Here is a 26,076-nt window from a genome sequence, read left to right as displayed (position 1 = left end):
AATTGAATATATATAATTGAGTATATTTGTTAATTAAATTTTGTATTAGGTACACCCACTTTACATCAACCAGGTTTTACCTAAACATGACCCAAAACCTAGTTAATCGGATTTTTTCCATCAAACTTGAGTCGAGTCGGATCGGATCGGATTTGGGGATTATTGCCATCCCTATGCAACATAAGAGCTTCAATTGCAACAGGAATTTCAAAGAAGCTTTGAGAAAGAGAGATTTTAATTAAACAGACATTTTGAACAAGCAAACTCCTGATGAAAAATTAATACAAGAACACATAACAAGACACACATAATGGACAAAGGGCCACAGTCAAAATGTTGAAACAGTTTTTAGGTTTGGATTCCAAACAGTGAACTTTAATGAACAAGAGAAGAGTTTCTCCTCATTCCTTCTTCCCAATCCCATATGACATGTTGTAGATGCCTCTCCCCTGCTCATTCAGTATATGTACATGGTAAGGTTGTAAGAGTGAGATGTGTACATGAAAGATCGACGAAAAGAGCAATTGATTAATGACTTACAATGAGATAGAGGCTCGTTGCAGTCAAGGCGGCAGGGATGGCCACCGATGTAATCATATCGTAGCGTCCTTTCAAGTAGGTATGCTTGTGAACATTTCGAAAATACTGCTGGTACTTCAGCAGCCTCTCTCTGGAAACAAAGGGGGGCTCCGACATACTGCAAGAGAAGCAATGTGATAATTGAGAGTGAAATTGTTTCGGCTTATGAATAAGTAGTACACGGATTATAATTGGATGTGATATAGTGAATGTAGTTTCTTCATGTAAAATTTTGCTGAAGTACTAATGATAGGTCTATGAAACATAATTAAACATATAAAATGATTGGAGACCAATAGATAAAGAATTAGAGTGAAAAACAAACATAAACACAGAACAAAATGATCGCATAAGCCATTATTAAATACTTTGATAACAATTTGAGATTATGCTTGAACTGCCTGTCACTTGTGGCACAGACAAATTTTTTAGGGGCACCGAATAAAAATAGAACAAGATAGTTGTTCATCATATTAACAAACAAACCCATAAATGAGTACCAAGTAAGTGGGAAGAACAAAAGATTGGAGGGAAGAAAAACATAGCCTTACTTGATGTATAGTCATATCAACAAAGACCAATGGCTTTACTCCTATTTAACCATAAAGCAATGATAACTTAACCACAATGGACCACGATTAATTCTATATTTCTATTTGAAAAGTAAAGCAAAACCAACAATAGAAGCCTAAGACACAATCTTACTCAAATTGGGATATGAAAAATATATAGGAGCCATATGCCATTTTTCTGAAGAAATTCCTAATGAAGAATTAGCAAATTAGCTCCAAAGATTTCAGGATGGTAAACTAAGAACTTCTCACTGACACCCAAAATTTCAACCTTATAGGAATTGATCAATACATAATACAGAAAAAAAAAAGTAAGTCTAACACTAAATCCCTTCCATCACAAAATGCCACAGCCTTGTTTCATATAAACATGATAAATTATCAGGAATAATAAGTAAAATTTTGGGAGACCAGGGAAAACCATTCACAATGAGCAATCTCTTAAACAAGAAAATAACACTTTTTCAGTTGAATTCTGAACAATAAATAATTCATAAATCAATCATTTCTTGATGCGTATTATATTCAAATTGAATATAGACAACTTAATAAAACAAAGGCCCATAAAACTAAACATCCACCAATTTAATGCAAATAAACAGGTTTGTAGAAAGAACCGAGGCCTTGTGAAAGTCAATCATAAATATTGCAAAAATAGTCACCCATATTGAACTTCATTGCATGTCATTTTACATCAAGATTGACAACATGGAAGAACTATACGTTTCATGGATAAAGGCTAAGCTAAAAATTAAAAAATAAAAAGAGGCCAAAAGACATTAATATGATAAATATTTCAATGTGATAAAGAAAGGATCAAGTTTTAAACACATTACATGATCACATCACTTTTAATCCTACACACCACACCTAGAACAGAATAGCTAGCAAATTACAATGATAAGATGGAAAGAAATGGTGAGCTAATTGACAGTACAAAGAAATTGATAAATTTTTCATAGGGTTTTGAGCAATAAAATGCACCAATCTAATAGTGACTGACCAATAATTCCCACTATTTTCTAAATTCACTTACCGAATTTTATTCAATAAATATCAAGTTCTAACAATCAATCAAAAACATCTTTTTCTCAGTCCTAAGACAATAAGATGTAGATTAAAAGACACTGAATCCACTAAACTTAACTAAATCAATAGAACAATCTCATCCAAACCTAAAATCAATAAATTCATCAAAGTCCAACCCAAAATCAAGAAATTTCACTTTAATTCTCCTCAATCAGCTATAAGAAAGACAAACAATCCAATTCATTCCACAAAAGCCCTGAAAAAAAATCAAATCAACATGCAGACAAACAAACCACCAATCATCAAAACATCAATTGAAGCATCAAAAACCAAGAAATACCCAAATTTCCGAACAAAAATCCATGAAAAACGTTCGGCGATTACCTGAACCTCAATGGAAAGCTGGAAACTTGGATCGATGGAGATGAGAGATAGCTCTGCCGATGCTTCTAGATCTTTTTAACGCACGTGTTTATATATCCATCTTGAACCGTTCATTAATCTGAGTAGATAAAGATCAACGGCGTATATTAAAACAACGACTTTTAATAACATGATATAATTTCTCATATTTTAGAGGCGTGTAAGTGAAAATTGCGAGAATATTTATTAATGTAAGGGGTTTAAATGTAAAACTATGACAAAAATACATAGAAAAGGGAAAATAGTACGCTTGGCCCTTCATCTTCTCTGAAATTTCTTTGGCTGAGAATTCGATTTCTCAGCTCGGAGAGAAGAGCAATGGACCAGATCTTGAACAAGGTTGGCTCCTACTGGATCAACAAGAAGGCCAACAAGGAGATCTCCTCCGTCGGCGATGACATCAACGTGAGCTCTTCCTCCTTTACCGCAAGAATTAGGGTTTCGATTCATTCTTGCTTGAGAATTTCATCTGTTGTTGTTTTTGGTTAATTTTTTCACTGATTTGTACCTTATTTTGATGCTTTTGATGTTTTTAACGATAAAGATGAAGTTTTGTGTTGTGTATCAATGAAATTTGGAGAAACGATTAGTTGTGTGAGATTTCTGGTTTCAATTAGGGCTTTCTTTCTTGTTCTTATCTTTTCTCAAAATCATTTTTTTTAATTGATATTTAGGTTGTTGTTTAAGATTGTCTCATGTTTGGTTAAAATTAATATTTTTTATGGAAGATGTTCTAATTCTTTTATTTTTATTTATATTTTTTTCATGATTAATCAGTCAATCTCTACAAGCATTGAAGGAGGGACAAAATGGTTGGTCAATAAAATAAAAGGTGCAATTCTCCTCATCACTTTTTGTCACCTGCATCATATGTTATTGGTGTTCTTCTTGTTTGTGTTAATAATTATATATGTCATTAAAGAAGCCCAGATCATTTATTGCTGTTATAATGTTTGGTTTTTCCGGTTTCTATTGTTCTTTTTATCATGAAAAGATGCTATCTTTAGGAGCAAGCAAATAACGACTTAATTTTATTTCTCTTTGGCAAATGAGTATTCATAAAGTCTGATGATTTTGTTCTTTAATGATTTTGTGACACACTGACATATCTATCAGTTGCTTGGTATAATTTGTTTTGCCTTGTAACTTAATAATCTTAACTATAGAAGGAACATTTGGTTGCAAGGGAAAATTATTGAATGAATGAATGTTTATGTAATGCTGTTCATTTAACAGAAATTTTTTTGATTTCTTTAAAATGGTAGTTCCTTTAATTCCATGTTATCCTTGTCCTCTCTATGGAATAGGGGAGCATTATGTTGTAGTCAGATCCTAATTGTACCTCTCTTTATATGCATGTTAGCATGATCTTCTTCTTGTTTTTTCCCCTTAACATTACTAAGACGGTTGCCATATATCACTGTGCATGATGATCATTTATCTATATATTTCTGGTGCCATTCTTTATATTCAATGTTTATAATTTCCATGTCAAATACGATCATTAGATTTTGATCAGTAAACTGTCAATTATTATATCTTTTTAGTCCATGCCTTTTCTGTCCATCCTGACATGTTGTTCCATTGTGAAGGGTATTTAATTTCCTTAATCATGTGTCATTCTTATGAAATTATTATAATTAAGTACTTGTGGGAGGATATGCAACTGATTCTTTCACATACTCTGGAATCACATCTTGAGCCAAAATGAATGCACGCAGAATACTGATTACCCAAAGCCAATTTCCTAATGTTTTGAATAGAATCCAATTATCTGACTGGATGTTCTCCAGGTAAAATGCAGAAGCCATTGCCCGATCTGCTTCGGGAGTATGATTTGCCCATTGGTCTCTTTCCACGAGACGCCACAAACTATGAGTTCAATGAAGAAACAAGGAAGCTCACTGTGTTCATTCCCACCGTATGTGAAGTTGGTTACAGGGACTCATCTGTGCTGCGCTTCTTCACCAGTGTGAGTGGTTATCTTGAGAAGGGAAAGTTCGCCGATATTGAAGGTTTGAAGACTAAAGTGCTGATTTGGACCAAAGTGAGTTGTGTTACTACAGAAGGATCAAAGGTTTACTTCACAACCGGAGTGAGGAAAACCAGGAGTAGAGATGCTTATGAGGTTCAAAGAGATGGTATCAGTGTGGATAAGTTTTAGTGTGCCGTTGTACCTTTGTTCAGACTTGTTGATCCTGAAGTTTATGGAAACGATGATGGCTTGAAACTCAAATATGAATGGCTCTTTCTAAACTTTAAAATTGGTTTATTTGTTTCAAGTTTTTTTGTGTTTTAAATCTTAAAGACGTTTTATAAGAGATCTAATTCATAGAATAAGAACTTTGAAAATATTAAAAAAAAGAAAAACGAAATAATCTCATAACTTTGAAGCTGATGATGTCATAGAAATGAACAATTGGGCTTTTAGTGTGCAGAATTCATAAAACAAAAAATATATATATATATTCGGCAGTTGCACCAGCCGGGAATCGAACCCGGGTCTGTACCGTGGCAGGGTACTATTCTACCACTAGACCACTGGTGCTTGTTGTGATGTTTCTGAAAATTTTAATTTAGAAACGTTTGTACTCCTACATAACATGACTATCATAAATGACATCACCAAACCTTTTGCTAGCAAATCACATGATTCCCGTATATGATTTTACATAGACCAACCAGGGTTTACTCTCAACACTTAAAATAACGATAACATTTATGCAAATAAATTTTCTCTTAACATCATTATCCCCATCCAAAACAATGAATTTCCCTGTTAGCAGTAAAAAAACCTGCTAGAGATGAGTATTGCTTTAAATTTAATAAGACAACATAAATTGGGAAAAATTGGTGTAAAAAAAAATTAAGCGATCTAGTGCTGACTCAAGATGTTTCCCTCCTAGAGTTGTTGAGCCTTTGGAAAAAGGACTTAGAGGCTTCATATGTGGACCAGCAAATTGAAGCAGCTGGTGCATGGAACAGCATCCTGGGCTTCCATCCCCTCATCAGTCCGGTATACCCGTCACGCCTTATAATAGATCTTAGTACCTCCCCTGATTGAGCTGGTAGGAAACCTATTGCAACCACAAACACCCTGTACAGACCATACAAAATTTTCAATTAATTAAGAAAATAAGCTACTCTTGACTCTTGATGTAGTAAAAATTCAAATGGTAATTTTAGAAAGCAAAAGAATGTGAACGCAGTGAAATATTGGTGTTGGAATTCAGACACAAGTTTGCAAGCATTTTAGCATGATCAATAATCTGAAACCTGTGATCATGGGAAATTAATCTACTGATTCTCAGAATGTGGATGCCAGTTCATCAATTATGCTATATTAGTATTGTGACATGATTCGAGGCTCATTGATTGCCCCACATATTAAGGAAAAATCCTCTAGTAAACTAGCCAGGGTTGCACAACTGAGAATACAAGCACAAATTTAGAAATGCAAGAAATCAAGATTCTTTGCTATATTACAGGTATAGTCAACTAATGTTTTTTGCAATTAGTTCATAAGCATAGTAAAAAGAATTTAAAACATTAAAAGTAGTCCCCGGATTGAAGTTCTCAAACTTTTACAAAATGAATTTCCTAGGATCACGAAAAACAGAACACACCCAAGTGCAGCATGCTACCTGATATATTCTCCTAAATGCAAGGTTTTAGGGTGAAGGAAATTGGTATACTGCTAGGAATTTCCAAAGCTTCCATGGTGAGATAACATAATATCTCATATCATATGAGCAGATCCACAGCTACATCAGTGTCCTGTATGCAGTATGAACCTGTTAATCTTATAGCGACGGCTCTAGATACCATGTATTCAAGATAAATAATAGAACCAGTTCATTTCAACCTATTGATTCCATGCAGCCAAATTCACCACCCTTAATTGATTTGTACTTTATGTGCGACTTTACCTATCAGTTGATCAGCATGATTTGTTCATAATACATTTTACTGATAGGATGAGCTTTCAATTAAGGAAGAACTCTTGCCTCAGCTGGATATCTAAAAGTTCATGGCTCCTACGAGGTGCCCGAAGTCTACTAATATATGCCTCAAATCCCAAGTAAGAATAACAAAGCATCAAACACTAATATACACAACTCCACATTTCCCCAAAATAGCAGTATCATTTTCTCATAACAAATAACAAAGCATCAAACACTAACATACACAACTCCACATTTCCCCAAAATAGCAGTATCATTTTCTCATAACAAGAAGCAAAACCCAGTCCCGGATTCAACAGAAACACATACACAAAAATATCAACATGGCCTGAAATGGACTGACCAGCTATTTATCTGCACATAAATAACTGAAAAAAATAACCGTCTGTCATTTCTCTGTTCCAGTAAATTAATCAACTACAGATCAAGATCAGGTTTTCACACAAAAAACTTCACATCATTCAATGCCTCCCATAGAATTCACTTCAGCCAATCAGCCCATAACAAATTGTGAGACTCCCGCCTTATCTCTATAAACTCGCCAAGCCTATTTTTACTTTTACTATCCATATCTTCTCCACCCACAAAATTGTGGTCATTTGAATATTCATAATAAGCAACAAAAATCTTCAATCTTTCCTCAACAAGGACAAAGCTCCAGATGATCCAATAGCTACTAACCTTCAAACAGAGCCTTGGTTTAACAATTCTCTCTAAAAGGAAACCATCCAATGCAATTTAATGGACAATAAGCAACTTATATAGCATGTAGGACGTCTGCAACCAAAACACTAAACCATCCCTAAACCTGTTACTAAAATCGGTATTCCTACATTAAACGAAGCAAAAAGATCTCACATTCTTCGGCATATATGCAAAAATTATTTTACTAGGAGAGCAGAAAAGAGCAAACTTTATAGCTTTCACCTTGAAATATTCATGTGGAGGAAGGTTACCTGGCATTGCAGCTGGGTTTTAACCACATCCAGAGGTGTTGTGAGCGCTGCTGCCAGAGCACCAGCTGCGGCCCCTGCAGTGGCATGCACCACCAACCTCTCATCATTGGCGCTATCAGGCGAAATCTCCAACAAAGCCCTCTTCACCGCCTCATAGGTCGCAAAATGCACGGCAGTGAAGGGTGCGTTCATCACCACCGTGGTCCGATACGATGCATAGAAAGCACGGAACCCTTCCTCCCTCACCATTCTCCTCACGCAATCCCCTATCCCACGGTAAGGGCTGCTCTCCAGCTGCAACCTTTGCTTCACCGTGTCCATCGGCGTGAGCACGGCGTCGCTCGCCACCGTCGCGATTACCCCAGACGTGGCATGAGCAAGAGGGTTGTTGGGGTTATTCTTCGAAAGCCTCTTCTTGAAGAGCTCGTAGACCGAGAAGTAGACAGCATGAGCAGGACCAGCACCAAGGCCCATAGCGCTGATCCCACGGTAGAGGCCAGGGAAACCCTGGTTTCGGAGAACGGAACGAAGAGTCTGGCGAAGACCAAGAGGCGGGTGGCATGGCGGCGCTCCGGCCTGCATCCGCGTCTTCAGAGTATCCACAGGGAACATGCCGGTGTGCTCGACGACGCCGGCGATGGATCCAGCGATCATGTACTGCCAGAATTCAAGACCATCATGGGCCACCGCGAGGGCGCCGGCGCCAGCGGGAATCAAGTCCGGGGTTCGGAACTTGGGAGATGCGTCTGCCGCCATGGATTGGATCTAGGGTTTGGAGAAGGAGGGAAGAAGGGTAAGGAGAGATCACATCGGAGGAGAAGGAGAAAGGAGCGTCTGGTGGCGCAAAGCAAGGGTTTTGTGAGTATCTCTGAATATTATTTATTGAACGCCTCTTAAAAGGCTGAAATCATGTCCACGTTGCTAATTTTATATTTTTACACAATATATATATATATATATATAATACAATACATACTTTTAAAACTTCAATGTATTAAACCAATAATAAAAAAAGTTTGCAACTAATGAAGAATTAGAGATTTAGTTAACCATTGAATGTATTAAAAAAAGTTTGCAAGGGAGAGGGTAAGGATTCAAATCCCTCCTCTCGACAGTTTTGTTCATGTATTCTACATTTATTATACTGTTCACAACTTTTGATGTGGGTCCTTGTGGGAGAAAAACAATGGTTTCATCTTTCTAAGATTGTAGGGTTTAGGATTTTTTTAGGAAGTTTATAAACCATCGTAATTGGTGCACTTTTGTACCTGTTTGTCAATTTGACAATCTTTAAATGGGGGCCTTTGTCACCTATTAATAAAAAAAAATAGAGATAAAAAATCTCTTGTTTATCATGCTCGGTGAAAATTAAGTTTTTTTTTATGTCACATAGGATGAAGGTGTGTGATTTAATTATTAAAAAATAATAAAATAATAATTTGAGATTCAAAAAATATTTTAAAATAAAAATCCTGTTAAGAATATATATATGTTATAAATGTAAAGATAGTAATAAGAATAGAGAATCGGGAGTATTTCACTAAAAAAACTACGAAGAAACTAAGATTAACTTCTTCTTCTTTTTATTTCTCTCTTTTCTTTCTCTTCTCTATATCTTTCAAAGTATACAAAAATGAGGGGTATTTATAGGGTTCTGAGAGTTGAATGAACGGCCGGGATCGATTCGATCCAGAGCGGTCCAAAAATACCTACAGTTGGTGGAATAATGATGATACAGTAGTGCATTCCGATTACCACATGGCGGTCGCTAGATGTTGCATTGCTACTGATAATATCTAGAAGTTGCTATAGTAATGCTGCTATCTACGATGTGAAATTGCTACTGATGGCGTCCATTAAAATATTTGTTTATAACACTCCCCCTTAGATGCCTACGACCAAAGGATATGCCTCGTTAAAAACCTTGCCGAGGAAAAACCCAGTGGGATAAAAACCTAGCTAAGGAAAAAAAGAGTACACTATCCTTGGTACATTTGAGGGATTCTTGCCTCATTTAAAAACCTTGCCTCGGAAAAAAACCCATTGGGACAAAAAACCTTGCGAAGGGAAAAAAAGTACGATCTACCCTCAAATAAATAACTTTTAATTTATATCGAGTACTTACATCCTTAAGTCTTCTCATCCCGATTTTGTATATAAGTCTTTGGTGAATGCACTTAGGAAGTGATTTTTGTGAATAGATCGACCGATTCTCACTGGATTGAATCTTTTGAACTCTATAACGCCTTCTCCGGAGATCATGAGTGTAGAAAAAAATTTTGGTGATATATGTTTTCGCTACGTCACCTTTTAATATAACCTCCTTGTATTTGAGAAATACAAGCATCGTTGTCTTCATAAATTCTTGTAGCATTTGTTGATTCTCGATGGTAATTTGCGGGATGATCTGTATATGCCCAATCATAGATCGTAACCATTGGCATTCACGACTTGCTTCATGGAGAGCTAGAATTTCGAGCATGATTTGATGAAGTAGTTTGTAGAGTTTGTTTTTAGTGGAACGCCATGAGATAGTCATGTACCATTGTAAGAAAAACATGTATCCGATCCCGAGATCGCCCTTTGCGAGGATCGAGACGGATACCCGACGATCATCAAAACACAGCGAGGTTGGATGAAGATTCTTGTCGATAGAATAAACCTAGATCATGTAGTTCCTCGTAAATAACGTAGTACATTTTTTTACTCCTTTCCGAGTGTCTTTTGTCGTCGATGTAGAGCGTATCTTGCTAGAAGATTTCTTGCAAAAGCTATATCCGAGTGCGGTATTATTTACAAGGTACATTAATGCACCGATTGCACTTAAATATGGAGTTTCGGACGAGAATGATCTCTCCTTCTTCCGGGTAGGGCGAAATGGATCTTCTCGAACATCGAGAGTTCGGACGACCATTGGCGTGCTCAGATGGATAAGCCTTCTCCATATTGAATCTCTTGACGACCTTTTTACGTATAGGGTTGATTGATGCACAAATATTCAGTGAGGATAAGTGCTCGATTTGTATACCTGAGGCAATTTGGTCTTTCCCAAATCTTTCATTTCAAATTCTTTTTCTCGGATATGATCTTTGCGATTCAGATTTCGGAAGAAGTACCTACAAGATTTAAATCATCCACATATACTCGCTATCACAACAAAAACCGTTAGTATAACTTTTTAATAAACACACATGGACATATACTATCATTTTGGTATCCTTCTTTTTATAAGATATTCATCTGAGACGGTTATACCACATCCGTCCGGATTGTTTTTAACCCATAAAGAGATCTCCGTAATTTAATAGAGTATAAATGATGATTATTTGTAATGTTTGTTTTTTTCTATATCCTTCGAGGGATTTTCATATATATGTCATTTTCAAGTAATCCATACGAGATATCGCTGTGACAACATCCATCAACTGCATATCTAATTTATTACTTACTGCCATAGCAATTAAAAAAATCGAAAAAGTAATTCCATCCATTACGGAGAGTATGTCTCTTCATAATCAATACTGGGCATTTGAGAAAAAAACCTCGAGCAACCAGTCTTGCTTTGTATCTCATAATTTGATTATTTTTCATTTCTTTTTTTCTCACAAACACCCATTTATAACCCGATCTGGTTTTATCCCTTCCGTGTTGGCACTCATCGGCCCAAACACCTCACGTTTTGATAGGGAATTTAGCTCGACTGGATAGCTTCTTTCCATTTTGGCCAATCATTTCTTTGTCGACATTCTTCAATGGATCGTGGCTCGGATCATTATCGGTATTTATTTCTATATCTCAGTAGCCACATTGTAGATGAATATATCATTTATTTCGGTCTCATGCCGATTCAATCTTTGACCATCATCTACATAGCAAATTGAATTTTCAACATTTTCAGAAATATCATCCCCCATTGATTCTTCATTAACTTGTTCTGAGGGTTTTATAATTTCCTCTTCCTCTTTACATGGGAGATCCTTTTCTTTATTTTTCTGCTTCCTTTTTCTAGGAGCTGAATCTTTGGCACCAATTGGTCTTCCACGTTTTTGTCGTGGTTTATTTTCTATTTGATTTTCTTTCAATGGATTCTTAGGAATCTCAATTCTTGCAGGAGCATTAGCAGCTGGTATATATGATTTGGTTACCATTTTAGTATCAGTGAATGCATCAGGTATTTCATTTGCAATATTTTGCAATTTAATGATCCTTTGAACTTCAAGTTCACATTCATTGGTACGAGGATCATATGTATGTAATCGTGATGCATTCCAATCAATTTCTTTTTGGCTCATTTTTGAGTAATCATTTCTCCCCTAACGCAGGGGAAGACAGATTCATCAAAATGACAATCTGCAAAATCTTGCAAAGAAATACATCCTCATAATGGTTCTAAATATCGTATAATCGAAGGGGAATCATAACCAACATATATACCAAGTCTGCGTTGTGGACCCATTTTTTATGACGATTTGGTGGTGGTATTGGCACATATCTTGCACAACCAAATATTCTTATATATGAAATATCGGGCTCTTTACCCATAACAAGTTGGTGTGGTGAATATGAATTACATGCGTTGGGTGGATCCAGTATTAAAGCTGCAGAGATGCAAAATAGCATGACCCCACGCACTTGTAGGCGCTTTCAGTCCTAATAACATTGATCGAGCAATAATCTGAGTCTTTTAATTAATGACTCCGCTAACCCATTTTTGGGTATGTACATGAAAGCTACTTGGATGCTCAACATGTATTCCAATCGCCATACAATAATCATAAAATGATTTTTGATAAAAATTCACCCAAAGCATTATCAAGACGAATTGTCTTTTATGGGATAATCTGGAAATTGTGCTTTAAGCCCCGATAATTTGTGCCAATAACCTTGCAAATGCTACATTCCTTGCAGACGAGTGAAACATGGGACCATCTAGTCGATCGATCGATTAAAAACTATAAAATACCTAAATGGTCCACATGATGGATGTATTGGTCCACAAATGTCTCCTTGTATTCTTTCTAAAAATTTAGGAGATTCACCGATCACCTTTGTTATAGAAGGTCCGGTTATTAGCTTTTCCCATCGAACATGCTTTGAACATGCGATATTCATTATGTGTTAGGATTTTTATAATCCTTCGATGGGTATCCATGAGAACTAGTAATAATCCCGACAGCAACATAATAGCACTCTGGATGTCCAAGTCTTTCATGCCATATTTTAAATATCTCCGGGTCATTAACCTTCCGGGTTAATACCGTATGTGATTCCATCACTTTAATACGTGTAAAAATATAATCCCCGAGGATATACATGGAAAGCTTTCAAGTACACGCTTTTTTTGGCATGAAAATGACTTGTGTAATATAAAAGATATTCTTTTTCCTTCCTTATCAACCGCCTCTAAATGATATCCATTGAGACGTATATCTTTAAAGCTTAAAAAGGTTCCTCCCTAGACTTAGGGGAATAGAGAGCATTTTTTTCATCCGCAAGGATGTTCCATTTGGCAACATCAACTGCCGCTTCTCCGAACCTTCAACCGAGTCCGATGACCCCGCTATTGTGGCTATATATGCCTTTCTCATTGATAAGGATATAAAAATATATTTTTTTCTTGTCAAAATAGTATGCGTTGTCCCTGAATCAATAATGCATTCATCATCGACCATATTCTAACAAAAACAAAAAGAAAAACATAATTTAATAAAACATAAAAGACATATTACAAACTAGTCTATAAAGAAATCGACATATCTAAATATGTATTTTTCGATTACATTTCAATTATTTATGGAATTATCCTCAATTGGATCAACTATGGGGTTGTCGACAAAAATTTGTCTCAATATCTTTACCTTTCTTGTTTTTTTAAGTGATTCTTGGTAAAGATGGACAAAATGTTTTGGGGTCCCTGCAAATTCGGACCAATGACCTTCCAGGCCACAACGATAGCATGTATCTTTCTTTGTCTCCAACCCCATTTTGTGGCTTTGTTGCTTCTGTTGATGTACATCAATTCTATTATCGCGTGGTCCGATATTATTTCGTCCCCCACCACGACCGCTGTAGTCCTCGACCACCATAATTTCCTCGTCCCACCGCGGTTTTTTTAAAACTAGCACCGCGACCACGCCCATCTTCTTTGCCCAAAAATTAATTTCCGGCAGTGGTGTCGATCCGGATGGTCGAGATTGATGATTCTCGCATCAACGATTCATTGTTTTTGCTCCGCCACGAGGAGACAGAAATTAATTCAGAGAATTTTGTAAAATTCTTTTTCTCTATATTGTTGTTGTAATATAACATTTCGATGCGTGAAATGTTGTAAATGTTTTCTCGAGCATCATTCCTTCACGTCACTGCTTTTCTCCACGAGAGCAAGTCATCGAAAACAATTTTTAAATAGCTCGAATTATATTCTTGCACGCTTTTTAAAATCTTGAAACCCCGAGGCTCGACCAATCATTGCGTGCTTTGGGCAAGTAGACCATTCTCGAGATGTTCAAATCTCTCTTTCGTGGATAACCACAATTCCCCGTGGATCCTCAATGGTCAGTATTCATTCTTCGAGCCATCATCAATATGATGCCTTATAAATATTAAGGCCTTCAGCCTTATTATCACTAGGCTCATTGTTATTAGCCTCAATAGTTTTACTCAGGTTTCTTGCTTTCAGATGGAGCTTGATATCAAGGCTCCAGGATATATAATTGCTCCCCGAGATTTGAAGGGCCTCAAATTCTCTTTTTGCAATATTTGCCATTTTCTCTTCAAAATAATAATACATGTAATTAGAATATAGAGTACTGAATAAAAACATAAAAGCATCTATCATCGTTCATGTATACTGAGTATCGTTCATGTATCGATACTATTCATGTATACTGATCTGCTTCATGTATCGGTACTATTCATGTATACTAGATCTTGTTCATACTGCTGCAATTATTACGACGATTGGGAATTAAAATTTGTTTGAAAGTGATTATAATTTAAAAAGGGAAGAAGAAGTAAAAAAATAGGGGAGAGAAGAAAAATAGGGGCCGCCGGAGAAAAGTCGGCCGAGTTGCCGACGGAGAAAAGCCGGCCGAGTTGCCGACGGAGAAACTCGAAGGGGCCGCGAGTCGTGAGAAGGGCGTCGGAGAAGAGAGGGGCCCAGCAGATCTTTACCGGGTTTTGTCAACGATCACTGGAGAGAGGGATCGCAGATGAAAACTTGGAAGATGATGCTTGATAATTTGGATTTGATGGAAAAACCCTCATTGTAATAATAATATTATTGTTCTTCTCGTTTATTTTTAAAAAGTCTCGGCAATATTAGCCTTCATCGGCTTTTAGTCATCGTATGTTTTTTTATGTATGCTTCTAAGAAAATCTTATGTATTGTTGATCGAATAAAATGTATGGTTTTGCTAGTATTATATTACTCAGTCGATCCTTCCCGCGATTCGAGTGTTAGAAATGGATTCCACATATATAACATATATATATTAGATGAGTCAAAGAAAATTAAAATCATATGAGCAAATTCGTGCTGATAACGTGTTAAGAATATATATATGTTATAAATGTAAAGATAGTAATAAGAATAGAGAGCCAGAGTATTTACCAAAAACCCAAAAACCCTGAAGAATTAAGTTCTTCTTCTTCTTTTATTTCTCTCTTTTCTTTCTCTTCTCTATATCTTTCAAAGTATACAAAATGAGGGGGTATTTATAGGGTTACAAGAGTTGAATGAGCAGCCAGGGATCGATTCGATCCGACGGTCCAAAAATACTCCCAGTTGGTGGAATAATGAATGATCGACGGCATGCTACATGATCTACCATAGGGTACATGCTACTGATGTTGCACTGCTACGATAATATCTAGAAGTTGCTATAGTAATGCCGCTGCTACAGTGAAATTGCTACAGTAGGCATCCATTAAAATATTTGTTTATAACAAATCCAAAGTTATTAAAAAAGATATTGTTATGGACGCTTTTTTTATATAAGAGTCCAGACAAAATAAATGTGTCATAGTTTTTCTTAAAATAAAATCAAAGAAACTCAAATAGTAATAATAGAGAAAATTTTGGAAAAAATAGGGTTTCTAATTACAGACTGTTGTTTTGGCGACTGAGGTAAGTCCGTATATTTGTTACTCTATAAAATAACTAAATGCATATTTTATTTTATTTTTCATTCACATAGCAATAAAAACAAGTGGAAATTTATCTGTGATTTATTATTTTTGGTTGGTCGAACCTAACAAAGCTAGAGGAGAATAAAAAAAAAAAAAACCTTATAATGACATATTTTAAGTAATTTTGGCTTTTTATAACATCATTTATTATTGTAGATGTGTTTTATTTGTGCTTTATTATCAAACAATACACAATTAAATAATTGTATCAAAGACTTCTCCAATCAAACTCGGATAAATATTCCAACATTCTCATGTTATTCCTTGATCTGAAAGTTGTTTTTCATAACAATTGAGATCTAATTCTGATCCTTATTTTCAAAGCAAATAGTACAACAATCTCCTTTGCATAGTGTTCTACTGACCTTGAACAACCAAAAGGAAATATGGAGAAAGAAGTAGTTCCTGGGAGCTACCATCAAGTCCACAAACTTGCACAATAAACCTGAGGCTTGTAACACCATTAGCAACTTCAAGGTCTGATATATAGAACGCGTTAACTCGAGCAATGCCGAGATAATCCTTATTTGCATCTCCATCTGCATCTTTGCTTTGTTTCTCTACGTAAATGTTATATTTCACGAATGATGAAGTTTGCCCGGCTTTCAGTTTCCAAATGAGTTTAAGACTTACAGTTCTGATACCCGAAGCACCCGGAGAAGCCCATGATATATTCTGGCCTTCAACAATCCACGCATCGGCTGACGGGAATTCCATGTTGCCAGATGTATTTCGGATACTAATATGACCGAGAGAAGCATCGTACGGTTGATCAGTTGCTTGTTCTCCAGTGCCAGTGACTCTCTTTATATACGAGACGACACGGATATCAGTCAATGTGTAACCTTTCATTTGAATGCTTGACTCCAATATCACCCATTTTGAGTCTGAAACTTCTGCAATGGATTTTATTTGCGAAGACATGATTCTTCCATAGTTTTTCTCTAATTGTACCAATGGGAAGGTCTGGGTGTCATTTGCAAGAAGGATGGATGTCTTAGTATTAGTGTTTGAGGAGAATCCAAAGGCAATTCCCAGCAGAGATTTTCCGTCAGATTTCACCTACATTAAACTTTTAATCAGTAACTTATCCAAGTAAAGATTTGAAAATTGAATAGATTGTGTGTTCAGCAACAGAAGATTGCTTACACTATATGAAATGTAGAGTGGTTGATCTCCACAAGGAAGTTGGCCATGGAAGAGCCTTGTCGAGTAAGAAGCATTTTGGTTGAGACTTCCTGTAAATGTGATGCTGCCACCACCACTGTAAGCGATGTCCTTGAAACTAGAAGTAGCAAGAATTCAGTTAATTTAGTATCTAAAATCAGGGACGAAAAAGAAAAGGACATAAGTTCAAGTTATTCATGCAAGAATTCAGTTAATTTAGTAGAAAGTAGTCCTAACTTGTTCTTAAGCCATGCAGCATCTTTTCCTTCTAAATTTCACTTGTTCTTATATTTCTTTTTGGACAATTTAAACATTACTTCTATGAGTAACTATCCATATTTTCATGATCCTGCCCTGCAAAGAAATGCAACTTTAAATCTGGTGCTCAATTATACATATGGTCTAGCATTTAGTTTGGATAAAGATATCAGGAGAGTAAAACAGGAAATGTTACGCTATGCAAAGCGTAATTTGGCAAGGATCTCTTTAATGTTATAATGTTACACTTTGCCAAATTACGCTTTGCATAATGTTACGCTTTGAAGTTCCACGGCAATCTAAAAAGTCTATTTCCTTGTTATAATGAGATGATAAGTCAAGTTTAGATTCTTACATGATAAAGAAGTTCATATATGAAGTTTTAGCAGAAGATCATAAATGCCATACTTACTTGATAAAGACTTGCATTGTTGTTTGTGTTTGATCCGTAAAATTATCAAGTAGAGGCTGTAGATTGCAAGAAAAACAATTGAATTAAGCATTAGAAAAGGAAATTGAATTATTGAAGATTACACTGAGAGCATGCACAAATTAATAGTTGACAAGAAATTGTTAACCAATCGCATTTCAGTCAATATTCCTAACTACATAATTTGATCATATTCCGTGGAAGAACCAATGAAGCTCCATGTGAAAATACAAGTTGCTACTAGACGTTAGGTTTCACACTCACCCAAACAAGTTACAATAATATGGAGTCTCAAATAGTCAGACACTATTATTGATCGAAGTTGTATCTATATCTGAGTTTCGAATGATAATAAAAACTCTAATCAAATTTCAACCAATGCCATTCATCCTCAAATTCACTTGAAACTCAATCAACTGTTAAAATCGGTAACTTCTAATATACAAATATACGGTAATCAATTTAATGTTGAATCCTTAAATTATCCAAAAGTGTGATTAGAATACTAAAGTGCAAGATAAACATGGTTAATTTTAGAATACCTGAAAACCTTGATCAGATATGTTATTCCAAGGACTACTGCCTACTTGTGCTCCTTCAATGAAAAAATGAAGACCATGCCCCTGAAGAGAATACAAAACCGGGGATCAAGAAAGGGCAAATAAAATTTAATAATTATCTACCCGAGATTTATTTGAACAAAAGCACACAAGAAACGGATAGGCAACAACTTAAAAAGAACAACTTTGATTTCACTACTTGTGATTATAACAAAAGGAAACGAAGATAAAGATAAGAAAAGAGGGCAGAAAACAGTATTGAGAAACTCACCTGATCAAAATTAGAGTAGAATGGTAATTGTTTTGGATAGGTTTGGAGTACACCCCAAGATTTCTCAATGAGACCCCACCAGCTGTAGAAATTAATTACTTCAATGATCATCTAATATACAACAGAGCCACTAGTTTCACATCAAACTCACTTAGCTTTGGAAGCCAGATTACCGATTTTGTGCCGTTTGGAAGTCAGGCTTTTGCTTAGTCTCATAAACCCATCCAGGAGCAAATACTGCAGCTGAAACATCATCATCTTTGAGCACATCAAGAGCGACATTTGTCTGGCATGAGAAACAAACATTTCAACAATAACTTTCTTAGAGCTAAATTTAAATCAGTTCTATAAAAAATAAATTGCAGAAAAAAAATGAAACTTCAATAATGCAAAACAAATATTCAACGACATAAAACTGTTTGGAAATAAACTGTCTAAACCTTGAACATAAACAACAATGTGCTATCAAAGAAGTATCAAGGAAAGCATACATTCCATTCTCCACCACCAAATGTGTTTCGGCCAAACACATCAATACCCATGTACACATCATATCTCCTCTCCCCAGCAACTTCAGCTGAAAGCTTTGGATAATTTTCCTACAATCCAAACAACTCTTTAGTCAGAATTTTTACATGAGAAAGTAATTCAAATCAAGTTAAAAAAAGAAAATAAAATACTAACCTCCCAACTGTAGTTAACAAATATACCATCACAAGCATCAAAAAAAGGCTTGTTCTTCTCATTAAGTCGATTTTGCCAGATTAGTCTACCGTCCATGGTTACAGCATCATACCTATTATGGCACAATGATCTAAAGTTTAAGAAACTTCAATTATAGGAATGTTAAAGGGAAGAGAAGTTACCATATGACCAAAGATCCAGGCACAGAAGAATGCATAACTGAGGTTAAATGGCTGACAAATTCTTTCAAGTTACTGATTTGATCCAAGTTCAAATTAACTTCTATGTTTAGCTGCAGTAAATAATAAATATTCAGTGTCAAACTCATGTCAACTAGAAACAAAGAGCTTTTGAGAATTCAAGAGAACAAATCATTAGTAAATTCTAATTTTGTACTAACTATTATACTAAAACAATTACTGCCAAAATAAATCTGAAAGGAAGAAAGAGAAAGCACCAGCCAGCCATCAAAGCCCAGAGCTTTTAGCCAATTCAGCCAACCTCTCAGCATACATATGAGCAGAGTCCTTTGAGGCAAGGAGGTCCCATATCCCCTTGCCACCATCCCATTCAGTGATGAAGGTCCCCAGCACCTTCAAAACCAAGAATCCACACAAATTTATTGTTGAACAAAATTATTTATTTATTTATTTATTGTTTTAAAAAAAGAACGCAATTTTTGTTTTTGTTTTTTTAATTTCATTAATCAAATAATATATGATTGAAAAAAATAATAACAACAAATCTAAATGATTAGTTTCCAAAATAATTACACAACTCGTACGTACATATTTGGCCACGAACCTTTTGACATGTCGGACTCAAAAATATATATTTATTTTTAAATATATATATATATATATATTTTTGACCCTTCAACAAGTTTGAAATTGCTCGCACAAGTCAAGATACATCCTTTCTCAAATTAACTTTTACCCGCCCCTTTTCTTTAATTTTATATTTCAATATATAAGATAAAATGTTTTTTTTTCACTCTTTTATTTATTTATTTATTTTTTGAGGTAGAGGCGATAGTCCCCAACCCTCAAAAAGTCTGTGACGCAGGGAGAAATCACTATAACATCCTCACCTTCTTGAAACTTTGGAGCGCGGTCAGAAGAATCGAACTCTTGTTTCACTCTTTATTTAAATAAAATTTCTTTTATCATGACAAATTATCAAATCAAATCAAGAACTTAAGAAAAAAACTTTTTTTCTATCTTCCTTGCGTGCGTTCCGGTCCCTGTATTGACACTCTTCACAGCTCCACTCAAGAATTATTTTTATTATTATTATTATTATATTTTTTTCGTTACCAGTTTCCAGTCTTAATTAGGTCAAAACTTACCTATTAAAGTCCTAATTGAGAATTTCAATGTTTTAAGACCAAAAATTGGAAAGAAGGAAAGGGAGACCTTGACACCATGGGTGTGGGCAGCGTTAGTCCAGCACGGCGGAGGGAGCGTGACGAGATCGTGAGAGAAGTAAACGAACACATCCATCAAGAACCAGTGCCAGATCGCGTACGCATCCGGATTGCTCCCACCTTGCACCCATTGATCATCAACGTACCCGCCTTTCATGTCATGGCACACAAGCAGCCTCCGTCGCGCCGAAAGTGGCCCGGCGGCGTAGCTCGGCAGTGGCACGGACGCCTGATTGAAAGGGTAGTGGAATGATTCGAAGTAGGATCGTGATGCGAGTTCAGCGAGAGTTTTGATTGGATAGGATATTGGGATTGATGGCTTCGTTGGATCGGAAGGAGTGGGAGCTTGAGAAGACATGGTGATGGAGAAGAGGAGTGTAACTCTGAAGGCACTGAGGAAATGGGTATATTATATAGTGACTGGCTTTTCAAGAGAAATTTAGGATAATTATTCCAGCAATACAAAAGTGGTCGACTTGAGTCTTCATTATAAATATCGTGAGAAGGACCCACCTTGCCTACTGACTCTGTCTTCAAGGGATGGCGAGCGCATAGGTAGGCTGTTTGCTTTAACTTATTTTACTTTTTTTAATGCATCCACAAAGACTACAGGATTAATAAAAGATAATTTACCTACACAAGGACATTTTTTACACGAGTATGAAAGATTGGTGTTCTTTTCAAATGGAAAAATAAATGAGTTTTCAAGCTTGGTAATGATGAATTCAATCAGTTTAGTTTGTCAATGATTGTGACGGTTTGATTGGAGTAGCTCCCTGAATACGATTTCCTTGGGCTCTAGCCAGTACAAAGATTCATCTTTGTGATCATAAGGGCCAGCTCATCCTTTGCCTTGACGCTGCCTCCTTAAAGATTAACCCAGTTTCTACGCTAACATGTTTATTTACAATGAAGATTTTGAAAGACTATTATAAAAAACGTCAAAAGCATGCATTAACACAATGCCATGAATGATGATGAACTTGGCTTGGCAAAATGATATAAAATCCATGGTCTCCGGATCCATGCTTTGTTGCTGTGATTGTTCATGGCCGCCGATAGACAGAAAGATGTTAGTATTATGGTGATGATATTAGAAACAATGATGCCAATCAATTTCATAAATAAGCACAGCACTCACCTGAAAAACTCATCTCAAACCTATCACAGCAATTTGGAGATCATATCCACTTGTCTCTAAAAACACAAAAAAAAAGACATCCACACAATACAAATAAACTTTTAGGTCTAAGAAATAAGACAAACCTCCCTGATATCCAACATTTTCTATGAAAGAAATGAGGATTTGCTAAAAGAGGGTCATGGACAACCTACCTTAAGGCACCATTTTTGGCCTACAACTTGGTGATTAGGAACAGAAAATTTCTCATAGAGATTTATAGTTGCTGTAAAACATAGCCATGCATCTTTAATATGGCCGTGAGCGTGGTCCACCGTGCTGGTGCCTATCAGGACCAGAACCCCCACCATCCCGGTAGTTGTCCCTGCGCCGATCTCCACCACCACCATAACCTCCTCTACCACCTCTACTGCATGATTGAAGGAAGGATTCAGTTTAGTGTATAATGCATATTCAAAAATCCAAATTCTAGACATACAAAGAAAATCACCCACATTAAACTGACACATTTCTCATGCCAGTGATGCCTAAGTACTCAAAGTATCATTTACAAAAGCTGAGATAATAAATTAGAAACCATGGAGTGACAAGAACTTAGAAAGCACACAAAGCACATAATCTGCAATGGGTAGCCAAAAGCAAAAGATAGTATTCTCTAATCTACAAAAGATTTAAACTCATTTCACTTCATTCCATTGATTTGCAGCATACCTCCAATCAGTAATATTGAAAGACATAAGAAATAATTATGAACCACCGATGCCCAGAGATGGAAAACAAAAACTTTATAGGATAGAGGTGCAACACCACATAAAAAAGAATTTTAACAATTAATGAACAGGTTTTACATTACAGAAGCAACAGGAATGAAATGGCCATCAATCATCAAAGTGAGAAAACTACCATAGGAAAACAGGCCACAAGTTTCTGCAAGGGCACTAGGTAACAAAACTATGACACATTTCCCATCAAAGAGACTCACAAATCTGACCATCTAGAAAATGCAAAAGATTCAACTTCTCGATCTTCTAACAAAATCTACGAGTTGTTATTGTGTTATTACTTAAGAAGGTATCTCACAATATGTACATTTACCAAAGAAAGGATAATATTTTCTAATCATTCAATTACTAAACCAATCCTTCCTCGAATTCTGTTTAGTGAACTTTTGTAGCATGATGCTACAAAATAGTTTGCAACAATAGAAAACCCGCTGACAACCAACAAGGAAGTTCATTCTTTTAAAACTCATCCTATGATTATCCTTATAGTGTGCATCTTTGTACCTGTAACATACATCTTATTCAAAGCTTCCTATAAAACTATAGACATGGTACACACACAAGCACTACTCAGAAGCTCCCTAATTTTCCACAACAAATATAACTGCTTACAAACAGCAAAGCAGCTTAAATTTGTTTTTGATGTCCATGTTCTAACAGATAACCAACTTCAACTTTATGTTCTTTCTTTGAGGAAGCATTAATAATTAGCAGATTATCCTAGGAACCATGACATCCTCATATGTTACAAGATGATTATGACAAGGGTATTCTGGACTAAATTGTATAGTATGAGTTCATGATGCCTGCATCACCAAAACACAGGGCAAGGCTCATTTGATCAAGGCAAAAGAGAAGCTTGAACTATGATATCCTGCATGTTATGAGATGAGTATGAGAAGTGGTATTCTGTACTTAATGGTATCTCATGCATACATTCATAAAGCTTGTTGCTAGCACAATGTAAGTAGAAGAGACATACCTTGAAGAATTCTTCCCACTAAAATCAACTCAAAAGTTATCTAATAGTGCTTTTTTTAATGCTTGCTGCAAATCATGAGTATGTGCATATTCCTAGAACTCAAACCATTTTAAAAGCATCCAGTGGTCAGCATAATTTAGATGGCAACAACAGTATTATCCGCATCCCTAGCATTATAAAATAGCAGTTTCAAATGGATGATAGCCATGTGATCTGTTAACATGACTAATAATAAAGCATCACAAGATTATAAGGAATGCAGTGGGAGGTAAAGGAAAGAAAGAAATAGACTTAGGAAAAATCAAACAACCTAAAACAGCCAAGGTAAGATGAGAAAAGTAAAGGTGATCAGATAAACAGAATTTGAAAATCTTTACCCATGTCCAAATGCAGGTGGAGGTTTAGGTGCAGATTTCTCAGCCATTGCCACACTAATCTTGTAGCCCCTCAGATCATAGTCTTTAAAAATTATATAAAAAAAAAAAAATCAGATATATATGTTATGGTGTCTACAACAATAAATTCCATAAGTAATTTAAATAAAGAATTGAAAGCACGAGCTTACTATTGTAAAATCCTCCAGCAGAATGAGCTGCAGAAGGATCTTCATAGGACAAAACTGCATCTCCTTTATTATTTCCTTGTTCATCCGTGTATATTTTTATGTTCCATGGCCATTGGTCCTTGTAACCACGCTTCTGTTTGATTCTTCCAACCTAAAAAAAGGAAAACATGTTCACATAAAAAAAAATCCTACTATATATTAAGTTTAAAGAGTAGACAATGCATACTTACATAACTGGAGTTACAAAATCACAAACACAACTCAAACATACAACCACGCATGATGCCAAATATTTTAAATTTTCAACACAAATGGACACCACAGATGTGTGTGTACTCCCACCTACATAGCTTAAGAATTTACTCAAAAATGCTCATTCCTTAAGGAACATATTTCCAAATCATACTTTATCTTTTATATGTATGCCTTAAAAATTTAAGTAAAACATATTCATATAACTTACGAACAATAATTTCTCACTCAACACAAGCATCTTCAAAAATTCCAAGATCAACTTTTGAATTAAAAAAAAAAAAACTAGTTCCTAAAGAATATGCAGACAGCTTAATCTGTGTCCCACTGAGAACAAAACAAAAATATTGATATACCTGCCCAATCCCGCCAAAGAGATCCCTCAGCTCATCAATAGTCACATCTGGAGGCAGATTAGAAATGTAGATCCGAGAATTATCACATGTATCATCGCAATTATCATCACACTGTTTCACCTTTTCAGAAATGTCAGTTGACCGATCACTGTACCCACCACCACCACCACCACCACCACCATCACGTCCAGACCTTGGCCGACCCCCATATCCTCCATCATAGCTAGGCGGTGGCGGCCCTCCACGACCCACAGTGGAATCACCACCATAAGTATTAGAGGGAGGGGCACCATAACTCGGTGGAAGAGAACTCGGTCCGCCATAGCCAGTTGGTGGTGGAACTGCCTCCATACCATAAGCATTGTTCCCACCATAAGAGTTAGGAGCTGGAGGATAATTCCCACCGGGAGGACCACCATAAGGCCCCGGAGCAGATGGAGGAACTTGGCCATAGCCATCATCACCCCTCCCCTGGTTATCATTGTAGGACCCTCCTCTCCCACCATAATTTCCACTTCTCCCTCCTCGATTACCACCACTGCCACCACTGTTATAGTCTCCGCCACCCCGATTATAACCACCACCACTGTTAAAGTCTCCACCGCCCCGATTATAACCACCACCACCGCCACCGCTGCCGCCACCGCCACTGCTGCTATTATACTCACTTCCACCACGATTATAATCACCTCCACCACCACGATTATAACCACCATCCCCGCGACTGTGACCACCATCACGCCCGCCACCACCGCGTCCACCTCCTCTGTTATACGAGCCACCAGTTCCACCACCAGGGTTTGGAGCGCCGCACTTGTTACACTCCGTCCTCCTCGCAAAGTTCACATTACCGCAACTATATCGAGAAAGCAGACTTCCATAAGAAAGGTAAAAGGAAACGAGATCTAGAAAATAAAACGGGATAGAAGCCAAACCTAGGTTCAGGGCAAAGCCAATCGCCTTCTCGTCCGCCGCCGCCTCCACGACCGCCACCCCACTGCCCACCACCGCCTCTGTGACCACGATCACCACCATGATACCCTCCACCACCACCACCACCACCATGTCCACCGCCACCACCTAAATCACAGAAATCAAATACAGGAATCGAATCCTAACCCTAGAGATATAGCAATCCAAATCAATACAAAAAAAATCCATATAAGAAGATCAGAACCTCGGGGATTTCCACCATAACCACCACCACCACCACCGCCACCGCCGCCGCCGCCGGATCCATAAGCTCCAGACATGGCTCTAGGGTTTTCCTCCAATAGAGGAGAAGCCGGCGGATGAACAGAGAAAGAGAGAGAACGGCTGAGATGCTTTCTAGGGCAGCGCGAAGGAGAGTGAAAAGAGAGAACGGTCGATGAGGGCTTAGGGCCGTTTTATACTCTCCCACCAAACGGATGAGCATGAAACTCCAATAACCCGTTAAGGATCCGATAATCAAACGGCTTGGATTGGCTCATCAGGATCACACCATCC

General features: G+C 36.7%; 5 protein-coding genes and 1 non-coding gene across 8 annotated transcripts; 1 reads left to right on the top strand and 5 right to left on the bottom strand.

Annotated features, from left to right (window-relative positions):
• Positions 1-205: 205 nt before the first annotated feature.
• LOC120273371 lies at positions 206-2,653 on the bottom strand. Its single transcript, XM_039279998.1, has 3 exons — positions 2,565-2,653; positions 541-697; positions 206-449 (listed from the first exon to the last, which is right to left on the bottom strand). The coding sequence occupies exons 2-3, from the start codon at positions 694-696 to the stop codon at positions 402-404; spliced, it is 204 nt and encodes a 67-aa protein (XP_039135932.1). The 5' UTR covers position 697; positions 2,565-2,653; the 3' UTR covers positions 206-401.
• A 194-nt stretch (positions 2,654-2,847) lies between these two features.
• Positions 2,848-4,863, top strand: LOC120273098 (uncharacterized protein At5g01610-like). The gene is made up of 3 exons (XM_039279747.1): positions 2,848-3,008; positions 3,381-3,435; positions 4,397-4,863. The coding sequence occupies exons 1-3, from the start codon at positions 2,922-2,924 to the stop codon at positions 4,765-4,767; spliced, it is 513 nt and encodes a 170-aa protein (XP_039135681.1). The 5' UTR covers positions 2,848-2,921; the 3' UTR covers positions 4,768-4,863.
• A 217-nt stretch (positions 4,864-5,080) lies between these two features.
• On the bottom strand, positions 5,081-5,151 carry TRNAG-GCC. The gene has a single exon. It is a non-coding gene; the product is annotated as a tRNA-Gly (tRNA).
• Positions 5,152-5,325: 174 nt separating this feature from the next.
• LOC120274148 (mitoferrin-like) lies at positions 5,326-8,399 on the bottom strand. Its single transcript, XM_039280907.1, is given in 3 exon segments — positions 5,326-5,660; positions 5,662-5,700; positions 7,525-8,399. Coding segments are annotated over 3 exon segments (966 nt in total). The 5' UTR covers positions 8,281-8,399; the 3' UTR covers positions 5,326-5,489.
• Positions 8,400-15,947: 7,548 nt separating this feature from the next.
• On the bottom strand, positions 15,948-20,973 carry LOC120273358 (cytosolic endo-beta-N-acetylglucosaminidase 1). Its single transcript, XM_039279986.1, is given in 12 exon segments — positions 15,948-16,776; positions 16,864-16,999; positions 17,552-17,607; positions 18,112-18,192; positions 18,401-18,482; positions 18,574-18,686; positions 18,892-18,999; positions 19,085-19,196; positions 19,267-19,376; positions 19,542-19,568; positions 19,570-19,677; positions 20,500-20,973. Coding segments are annotated over 12 exon segments (2,007 nt in total). The 5' UTR covers positions 20,869-20,973; the 3' UTR covers positions 15,948-16,071.
• A 183-nt stretch (positions 20,974-21,156) lies between these two features.
• On the bottom strand, positions 21,157-25,953 carry LOC120273359 (transcription initiation factor TFIID subunit 15b). 3 transcript variants are annotated; one of them, XR_005540508.1, is made up of 8 exons: positions 25,766-25,953; positions 25,524-25,668; positions 24,589-25,444; positions 23,981-24,131; positions 23,793-23,874; positions 21,846-22,060; positions 21,652-21,707; positions 21,157-21,546 (listed from the first exon to the last, which is right to left on the bottom strand). XR_005540508.1 is itself a non-coding variant. In XM_039279987.1 (6 exons), the coding sequence occupies exons 1-6, from the start codon at positions 25,839-25,841 to the stop codon at positions 21,940-21,942; spliced, it is 1,431 nt and encodes a 476-aa protein (XP_039135921.1). In that variant the 5' UTR covers positions 25,842-25,953; the 3' UTR covers positions 21,648-21,939. The 3 variants fall into 3 exon arrangements, 1 of the variants encoding a protein (XP_039135921.1); XR_005540507.1 differs by having other exon boundaries at positions 21,172-21,546; positions 21,652-22,060; XM_039279987.1 differs by lacking the exon at positions 21,157-21,546 and having other exon boundaries at positions 21,648-22,060.
• Between the last annotated feature and the right edge of the window lie 123 nt (positions 25,954-26,076).

This window comes from Dioscorea cayenensis, chromosome 12, assembly GCF_009730915.1.
Source record: "Dioscorea cayenensis subsp. rotundata cultivar TDr96_F1 chromosome 12, TDr96_F1_v2_PseudoChromosome.rev07_lg8_w22 25.fasta, whole genome shotgun sequence".
In the NCBI taxonomy this organism is placed as follows: domain Eukaryota; kingdom Viridiplantae; phylum Streptophyta; class Magnoliopsida; order Dioscoreales; family Dioscoreaceae; genus Dioscorea; species Dioscorea cayenensis.
The sequence above is the reverse complement of the archived record's forward strand: the minus strand, read 5'-3'. Positions and strand labels throughout refer to the sequence as shown.

Coding starts and splice junctions, on each gene's coding strand:
- LOC120273371 (XM_039279998.1), bottom strand. CDS start 696: ATGTCGGAGCCCCCCTTTGTTTCCAGAGAGAGGCTGCTGAAGTACCAG. Junction 450..540: donor CAACGAGCCTCTATCTCATT/GTAAGTCATTAA, acceptor CTGAATGAGCAG/GGGAGAGGCATCTACAACAT.
- LOC120273098 (XM_039279747.1), top strand. CDS start 2,922: ATGGACCAGATCTTGAACAAGGTTGGCTCCTACTGGATCAACAAGAAG. Junction 3,009..3,380: donor CCGTCGGCGATGACATCAAC/GTGAGCTCTTCC, acceptor ATGATTAATCAG/TCAATCTCTACAAGCATTGA. Junction 3,436..4,396: donor GTTGGTCAATAAAATAAAAG/GTGCAATTCTCC, acceptor GATGTTCTCCAG/GTAAAATGCAGAAGCCATTG.
- LOC120273359 (XM_039279987.1), bottom strand. CDS start 25,841: ATGTCTGGAGCTTATGGATCCGGCGGCGGCGGCGGTGGCGGTGGTGGT. Junction 25,669..25,765: donor TTATGGTGGAAATCCCCGAG/GTTCTGATCTTC, acceptor TCTGTGATTTAG/GTGGTGGCGGTGGACATGGT. Junction 25,445..25,523: donor TGGCTTTGCCCTGAACCTAG/GTTTGGCTTCTA, acceptor TTCTCGATATAG/TTGCGGTAATGTGAACTTTG.